Below are 8,839 nucleotides of genomic sequence, written 5' to 3' on the forward strand. Positions count from 1 at the left end.
GATTAAAAACTTGAAATATTAGTGTGCAGATGGCAAGACTCTATACTTAAGACACAGTGAGTCTAATAGGAAACTAGAAGACCTGGTAAATGCAGTATACAAAATGATAACACAAATAGTAATAGCTTTTATTTATACAACAATAGTAAACTTGCTAAGAAAGGAACTCAAAAGAAAAAATCCTGTATACCATATTTTCTTAAAAGAGGGAGAGAATCTAGGAATGAACTCTCAGCAGAAGGTAAGTATACAAACGCTGAAGACAACACTAGGTGACTAAAACACGCCCAGGCTCCTGTCTTGGCAGAGCTAATGTCATAAAGACAGCTCTGTCACCAAGAATAATTAACAGGTTCAATATAAGCTTTTTCAAAACTGCAATGATGTATTAACTGAAGTAGAAATAAATCTTAAACTCATATGGAAATATAAAAACAAACTGGGTAGTCAAAGTAATTCTATGCAGAAAGAACACTGCCAGATGCATCATAATATACAACCTCAAATTATTCTACTGAACGCTACAGTGACAAAAGCCACATGGTCCTGGTACAAAAACAAACACACTGACAAACAGAACAGAATGGAGAACTCAGAAATAAATGCACACCGCTATTTTTCAAGAAATGATGTCAAAAACAAACACCGAAAAAAAAAACTTAGTAAACAGAGGATTGACACAGCTATATGCCCACCTGTAGAAGAATGAGATCTTTATCTCTCACCCTACACGCAACTTAAAGTGAACAGGAGAGCAACTGGAAACACTGAAATGGCTAAAGGGAAATGCACAGAAAACACTTGGTATAGCTATACATGAGAACTTTCTACACAGAACACCAACAGTAGAGCTAAGAGCCCCAGAGCTAAGAAGCAGAATGACTAGAAGCTAAAGTCTCACACAGCAAAGAGACCATGTGCAGAGGGCACAGCCAGCTGAAGTCTCTGCACAGCAAAGAGACCATGTGCAGAGGGCACAACCATCCTACATGTGTACAGAAAATCTGTCAGACGGACTTTTCAAGAGACACAACAAACCCAGATTCTTTCTGCAAGATATTTTATTATTACTTCACAGGTTCAGCAGTTGAAGCAAAGGCACATCAACAAAGAAGCAATTTCAATATCACAAATATTGTCAGAAAATCTACCTTAAGGAAAAGATATTAGGTGTTGACAAATATGTATGGATGTAAAGAGCAACTTCAGCCAGGGACGGTGGTCACACATGCATTTAAATCCAGCACTCTGGAGGCAGAGGCAGGCAGGTAGATCTCTGTATGTTTGAGGTCAGCCTGGTCTACAGATCCAGTTTTAGGACAACCAGGGCTATACAGAGAACCCTGTCTAGAAAAACCAAAACCAATCCAAAACCAAAAAGAAGAAAAAGAGAGAGAGAGAGAGAGAGAGAGAGAGAGAGAGAGAGAGAAAAGAAAGGAGGGAGGGAGGGAGGGAGGGAGGGAGAGAGAAAAACTCCAATCAAAGCTTTTTTTAGAGAGCACTAGGAATATGAACATATGCTTATTACCAAAAATAGGGAAAAGTGAAGTTGGTTTTGTTTCTTTCCCAGAGGTAATTGTATAAAATAAGGTATTAAGGAACGTAAATCATTTAAGAAGAAAAAAACTCATCTAAGTGCGAACACATAGCTGCCATCCATGGGCTACACACAATCACACAGAAAGAAACAGGTCACTACAACTCAACTCACCTCGGCACAGTCATTCAGCAGGGGGCACGGTGGTGTCAGTTTGGTTGATATTAATAGTCTTTAGTTCAATTAGGTTATAAGGAACTTCCACCTGGGGGGAAAGAAAGGTAAAGAAATCAAACAAGCAATCTTTATTAAACGTTAGGAGAGGCTTCTTTTAGAGGAAACGAATTCAATTATCTGACACCACGACCAGGGATGGCATGTAGCTACTGTCTGCAGGATCTACTATCATTTTTAATCTATGAACAAGAACATCTGGGAAAATCTCCAAACGAATCCAATGCTTTTTTTAAAGGGGGAAGAAAAAAAAAATAGATGCTCAGTTATCGAAATTTAAGTTATATTTAGCTGCTAAAGAGTCTTCACTAGGCGCTAGCATGATGGCTCGGAAGACAAAGGCTCTTGCTGCTAAGCCTGATGATCTGCGTTCAACCCCAAGGAACCTACATGGTAGAAAACCACGAGCTCTGACCTCCACGTGCGTACACACACACACACACACACACACACGCACGCACACACACACCAATAAACAAAGTAATATAAAACAATATCACTGAAGCCTGAACCTGAGTTTTAAATGTAAAATATAGTGTGACGATTCACCCCTACTCTGGAAGAAAGAACATCCCTTCCCACCACTTGCTGATTTGAGCAGTCTCACTCCAAGTCACATAAATGGTACATTTACAGACTTCTGACCAGGATCTAGACTGGGTCACAGAAAACGTTTCCCTTCCCATCACATCTGCCCTGCTGGCACACAAGGTACAAACAGTGTTAGTGAAATCCCCAAAACTCATTTGTATGCCAGAAAAACTTGTAACCTGGAGTATAATAGGAATTAACATTTTACATATGAAAATATATAAAATAATTGGTTACTCAACTGGTCACTTAATAAAATCTGTATTCACAGTGTTTAAAAATCTAACAATAATACACAATATACTAGTCTGTATGTTTAAAATTATTTAATGACCTGAAATTTAAAATGAGCGCTGAGAGGGTATTTGCAAAGCTAAAAGTTCTCAGTTCAATGCAAAGGTCTAAAATCCACCTTCTAAATCAGAGTGTTTCCTGACACATCCCACAAACATTACCTTCCCTTGGGATCCAGATGATTGCCAACAGGGCTCACTGCCATCAATGAGACGAGAGGCCTGGTTCACAGAGGACGACACATTCAGACTCTTCACCATCCGCGACCAGCTGTCTAGCAGCATTCCAGGCTGACTGCTGTGACAGAGCTTCAGCTGCTTTCCGGAACGGCCACAGAAGACTGCAGACTGCCCTATTGCATGGTCAGACAGAGGACAGACACTATGGGACTGGACAGAGCCCCCATGTCTGAGAAACCAGAGGACTACACAGCAAAGTGCTTCTAACTATGCTAGTTTCAAATATCTTTAAATTTAAAAAGAGCCGTTAGTTAATACCAAAAATGGCTTTCAAAAAGCTATCCAATATTACTTTGTATCAATTTGAGAAATGAGGTCTGTATAATGCTGTAATTCATTCCACATAAATCTTCTCAGATAATAACAGGGCAATGTATTTCCAAACAACCTGTGTCAGTTCACAAAAAAATATTATTAGAATGACTTTTAGGATCTGAGAGAGTAGTTCAGTGGGAGAATGTGTGTGTGGTATACAGGATGCCCCAGAATCAGTCTCTTGACTACAAAAATAAGAATAATAATAATACTTTTATAAATGCAGCGCTAAAGATCAACTTTGTATTTACACATCCATTAATGGTGAATTCTGAAATTCAGTTAGCCTTTCCCAACTAAAAGAATAAGACAAAAGCGCCTTTAATCCCAGCACTTGGGAGGCAGAGGCAGGCGGATCTCTGTGAGTTCGAGACCAGCCTGGTCTACAAGAGCTAGTTCCAGGACAGGCTCCAAAACCACAGAGAAACCCTGTCTCGAAAAACCAAAAAAAAAAAAAAAAAAAAAAAGAATAAGACAAAAGAAAAAAAAGTAAACAAACCTCTGTTTGAAAGTACCGAAATAATGAAATAGAAAAGAATTAAGGCCAGCAACTAAAGAAGGCTAGGGATAAATGGAAGTGTGCAGAGGAGACGCGGCCTGGATCTGACAGCTCCCTTTATTGCTATCAGAAAGGCCCAAGAGGGTTGTGAGCAGCTCCAGGAGCCGAGCTGCATTTGAAATCCCAGCAGGAAGTACAGACAAGAGTGAACTATGAAGTGACGTCACATTTGGGAGGTGTCTCTGTCCTCTGTTCACTAGATTACAGCTCAACATACACCTATGTCAATGACAGTTGATAAAAGTGAGCTCAAATAGGAATTGATCACTAACATCTGACAAACCAACCCTGCTGATTAAAGGCTCAGTTTACCCCACTGTCTTCAGGGTTCTTCTGTGCTGTAATGTTTCATCAGAATGTGTCTTACACAGTTGATAGTCACAACTTTCCACTGAATATGTATATCAAGTGTTTTTATCTGTGTATTTATTCATGGCCATTTAAGATTTGTTTTCCATGTTGGCTATTGTGAATGATGCAGCCATTAACATGGGTGGGCAAGCATCTGTTTGTGTCTTGGGATGGGAGCAAGCAAACAGACAGCACTCTTCTATGGCCTCTGATTTAGTTTCTGCCTTCAGGTTCCTGCTCAGTTTATAAATCTGTAAACTGCAAAATTAAATAAACCCTTTCTTCCCTAAACTTCTTTGATCATGGTGTTTTATCACAGCCACAGGAAGCCTAGCTAAGGCAGCAGGAATAGGAAAGACAAGATGAGGGAGTTAAATGCTAATGTCTGTTTGGATGGACAGATGGTTTTGGAAATACATAGTAGAGACAGCTAGCACAGGACAGAAACTACCTGAGACAACTTTACAGTCAACATAAACCTAAGCTCAACACTGCAGCTCTGTGGTAAGTGCTGTAGGCATTCCCATTCCTTAAAGAACGCTCCTTAGCAATGAGACGGCACTTAGTCATCAGCCAGCTCCAGCAGAGCAAGAGTGAGTTCTCTGTGGCTGCACCGATGAGAAGGTACAGATGCTCGTATCTTCTATTTGTGCTTATAATCTCCATACTAACGAGTTTTTAATTATAAAGGTCAAAAACTGAACTTAGTCCCTTCATATATTAGGAAATAAACCACATTAACAATGCTAAAACTTTCCATCCTTTAAGAACAATCTTCTGTCAAAACACTGATTTAGCAGCCATAAATGCTTTTTTAAACATATTTTTGTTTTGATACACAAGAATCTTTTAAGCAGCTGGGCAGTGGTGGTGTATGTCTTTAATCCCAACACTTGGGAGGCAGAGGAAGGTGGATTTCTATGAGTTCAAAGCCAGCCTGGTCTACAAGAGCTAGTTCCAGGACAGGCTCCAAAGCTACAGAGAAACCCTGTCTCAAAAAAAAAAAAACAAAACAAAACAACAACAAAAAAAAACTGATAGGGTTTCTCTGTAGCTTTGGAACCTGTTCTTGTTGACCAGGTTGGCCTCGAACTCACAGAGATCTGCCTGCCTCTGCCTCCCAAGTGCTGGGATTAAAGGCGTGCGCCACCACCGCCTGACTAAATAATCCTTTAAGTAAAGAAAAATACTTATAATAAAAATTAAAATATAAAAGAAGTCATTTGTTCTTGCGTGACCTGGGAAGTTCTAACGATGGCCAAGCCCTGGGAAAGCAACAATATTCCAGAATCCAAGTGCTGAAACATAAAGTAATGGTGGCACTCATCTGTTTAACCTGGCTATTTTTATGTCTGTTTATTCCTGGCCTTTACTGTATTTCTCAGACATATTAATCAAACTTTTATAGCATGGTAAAAAGAAATGTTAATGCACACAGTAATAAGGGAAACTATAGTCTGTAACAAAGCATTCTGTTGGCTGTTACCTTTCACGAGCCCCACACTTTGATGAGTAACGGATCCCCACTTGTATTTTGGTGTGGTTACGGAAGCTTTGACCCATACTTTATCACCAATCTTGATGTGAGAAGAAGAACTCGGTGGGGGATAACCTAAGGAGTTCATTGGCAAACACACTATGATTAGTGCTAACTTTCTGGGAACCGTGTCTCTAAGAAATAAAATGTGTTAAAAAGGAGTGTGCTCACCTATGAGTTCAACGTGAATATAGCTAACCCACTAAGTACCCCCTTTCTGCTGCCAATCACACTGCACATTGAGGTCATGCAATCCATCTCTGTCCAGCTTGATGACTTTGCCCACATCACCTTCACACACTTCTTCATATGCTCGACAGCATCGAACCATCATTCCCACCTGAAATTGAAATGCAAAGTGCAGTAAAGTACACCTAGACAGAAGATACAATGTAAAGATTTTATTTAGGACCCAGAAATAAGCTAAAAATATTGCGCTGGTTAGTTTGTCAACTTGACACAAATTAGAGTCACCAAAGAAGACAGAACGTTGAGGAGCTGCCTCCATCAGGCTGGCCTGTGCGCCAGCATATGGGCGGTGCTCAAGCAGATGAAAGACGAACAAGGCCCACCTGAACGTTCTCCCTCACATACACAGCGTAGTCATCGTTACTCAGGAAGTCAGCACGCTTCTTGTAAGTCTGGCTCTCAGTCACAACAGCACCAGCAGCCTAAGTGACATAAACACATAAACAAATTGAAAAAGACACATAAGAAAGACTGTCAGCTGGGCATGGTGGCACACACCTTTAATCTCAGGAGGCAGAGACAGATGGATCTCTAGAAATTTGAGGTCATTCTGGCCTACATAGTAAATTCCAGGCCAGTTAGTTACACAATGAGACCCTATTGACAAAAACAAAAACAAACAAAAGTACTGAAATCCATAATATAAACAAATGCAGTAGACAATACTGTACTTTCATTATAAAAATCTTCCTACCTTATCAGCAATAGCACAGTATGTAAAATAAAGTTTTGTAAAAAATTTTAAATATATTATACTAGTGTTTTGGCTGCATAGATGTATGTACACTACAAGCATGCCTGGCATCACAGAGGACAGATGAAGTTACAGATGGTTGTAGGCCATCATGTGGGTGCTGAGAATTGAACACAGGTCTTCTGTAAAAGCAACAAGTGCTTTTAACCTCTTAGCCATAATTCTAGGCAAAATGAATCTTAACAGTTTGCAATAAACAAAACTTTCCAGAGCTTTTAAAAATGAATTTTATAAAACAATTGTTTCAAATAAAAAAATCACTATATCACACAAAATATGATTGCGTATTTAAATGGTTGTCTTTACACGGGCTGTCAGTATGCATCCCAGGCTAGTTTCTGACTCCTGATCCTTCTGCCTCAGTTTCCAAAGTAGTATTACAAGCATGCAGCACTATGGCACGTATTTTTGACTTTTAAAAACAGAGTATTGGTATACTTCCAAGGCTAGTCTAAAACCATCCTTGAACTCATGATCCTCTTACTATGGAGGGTTCAGCATATTTATTTGTATTTTAGCCAGACAATGTCTAATGATACTGCCAGGAACAGCTTTGAACTCTCAGCTCAATCAATCCTCCTTCTTTCAGTCTGCAGAGTAACTGTGACCACAACAGACACGGCTGTCCAGTGTCTTCTACCCAACAGCACTCAATTGTTCTCATTGGCTTCTAAAACTAAGAGGAATTTAATAGAGGAAAACCAATCATTATCTCAGCGGCAAAAGACAACTTTGTTCTCTACATAGCAGAGCTGTGGGTAAAGCTTGCACAACTAGCCACAGGGCATGCACTGGCTCTTTTGAGGGATGGAGAAAAGTAACACAGAATCATCGTGTAAGACTGGTAGGATACGTGGAACCACTGACCACAGGGTATGGGGTATCGTCCACATCTTCCACCACCTCCTCGTCTGAATACTCGTCAGATACTGTGTCCGCATCCGAGAACTCTGTAACCTGGACATCAGAGTGGTCTAGTAGCCACCCAACCAAGGCTTCCACACCTAAGAGCAAAAACACTCAGCTACCTTCAAGACCAATAGCACTGTACTTCAAACCCAAAAAACATGCAAGCATATACAGGAAAAAATTATACCAGGCAAACCAGATGCATTCCCAGATGTGCCGGAGAGCGACTTCAGAGCAAACTCTATATTCTTCCTAGGAAATCCCATTTCCATGAGCTGCACACAATAGGCAGAGCAGGCGCTGGCGACTGCCTGCGCTTTTTCGCCCTGGCAAGATGGATGTGCTGTACAGAGACTGGGGTGGTGGCCTCACTGGAGCTGCAGTCTTCACAGCCTGCACTGGAAGGGGGTGTGGATTCCACAGCCAAGCACGGACAGAGGGCCAAGGCAGCAGCCTAGGCAAACAAGGAAGGTTAGGAGAAGGGCCCTCGACCATCTGAGCATCTTCCATGAGCTGCACTGCAGAGTACAGATTTACGAATGCATCTCAAAATGAATTAATAAAGCACGTTAGGGAAGGGGACTGCTTCAGTTAGAGCTAGTCAGTCAGTCATTCACAGTTAACCATACTGAGTTAAAGCTATCAAGGTTAGACAAGTGTACCTCAAGTTCCTGTTTATCAAATATGGCTTTCACAGGAGATGGCTGGGTGGCTGAGGACAATAACTGCTGCAGGAGGATCATCGGAGGCTGTGGCCCTTCAGGTGACATGTCCCCGAGGTCAGGGGATGCAGCTGCTCCATCATCTGAATTTGAAAACAAAATCTGTATATCCTACTTCTCAACAGCCAACCCACCTCTACTGAAGGTAGTGTGCTGGCCTGCCTGCACTGTACACAGCCAGGCATCAGTCCTCAGACACACAGGTCTCATAGCTGACAACTGCATCTGCAGCGCAGCCAGCCCACACACCAGGCATGCGCTCTCCTTTTATCAACTGCTAATTCATGCTCCTTGTACATGTTTCCACTAGAGTATCTTTCTGTCACATCTACGTAAAACTCCCTGTTAAGAAGATACCTGCATGTAGAGTCCCGGGCTGAGACAGTAGATACTGTCTTAGTTTGTCTTGGTGGGAAAGCAGCGCCCGCCCTGCTTTCAGGATGTACAGCTTCAGCTGCTGGCTGCGTAGCAGGTCCAAGTCTACTTGTCCTATGGAACAAAAGAACCAGTCAGAACCAGATATCCAGCTCATGTTCACCATGCGTGCC

The 8,839-nt window shown here is 41.3% G+C and overlaps 1 protein-coding gene and 1 long non-coding RNA gene across 2 annotated transcripts in view; both read right to left on the bottom strand.

Moving 5' to 3' along the window:
• Positions 1-1,898: 1,898 nt before the first annotated feature.
• On the bottom strand, positions 1,899-5,996 carry LOC130865062 (uncharacterized). The gene is made up of 4 exons (XR_009056064.1): positions 5,829-5,996; positions 5,607-5,732; positions 2,818-3,008; positions 1,899-1,997 (listed from the first exon to the last, which is right to left on the bottom strand). It is a non-coding gene; the product is annotated as an uncharacterized LOC130865062 (long non-coding RNA).
• Positions 5,997-6,242: 246 nt separating this feature from the next.
• LOC130865053 (E3 ubiquitin-protein ligase HERC2-like) overlaps positions 6,243-8,839 on the bottom strand; it is an 18,437-nt gene continuing 15,840 nt past the window's right edge. Inside the window, exons 12-16 of the mRNA XM_057755913.1 lie at positions 8,649-8,780; positions 8,232-8,374; positions 7,757-8,023; positions 7,528-7,664; positions 6,243-6,328 (exon numbers count right to left, since the gene is read on the bottom strand). Of these exons, the coding sequence (XP_057611896.1) occupies positions 7,811-8,023; positions 8,232-8,374; positions 8,649-8,780 (488 nt within the window). The 3' untranslated portion in view covers positions 6,243-6,328; positions 7,528-7,664; positions 7,757-7,810. The remainder of the gene's footprint in view (positions 6,329-7,527; positions 7,665-7,756; positions 8,024-8,231; positions 8,375-8,648; positions 8,781-8,839) is intronic.

The sequence above is a fragment of the Chionomys nivalis genome, chromosome 23 (assembly GCF_950005125.1).
Source record: "Chionomys nivalis chromosome 23, mChiNiv1.1, whole genome shotgun sequence".
Lineage (NCBI taxonomy): Eukaryota > Metazoa > Chordata > Mammalia > Rodentia > Cricetidae > Chionomys > Chionomys nivalis.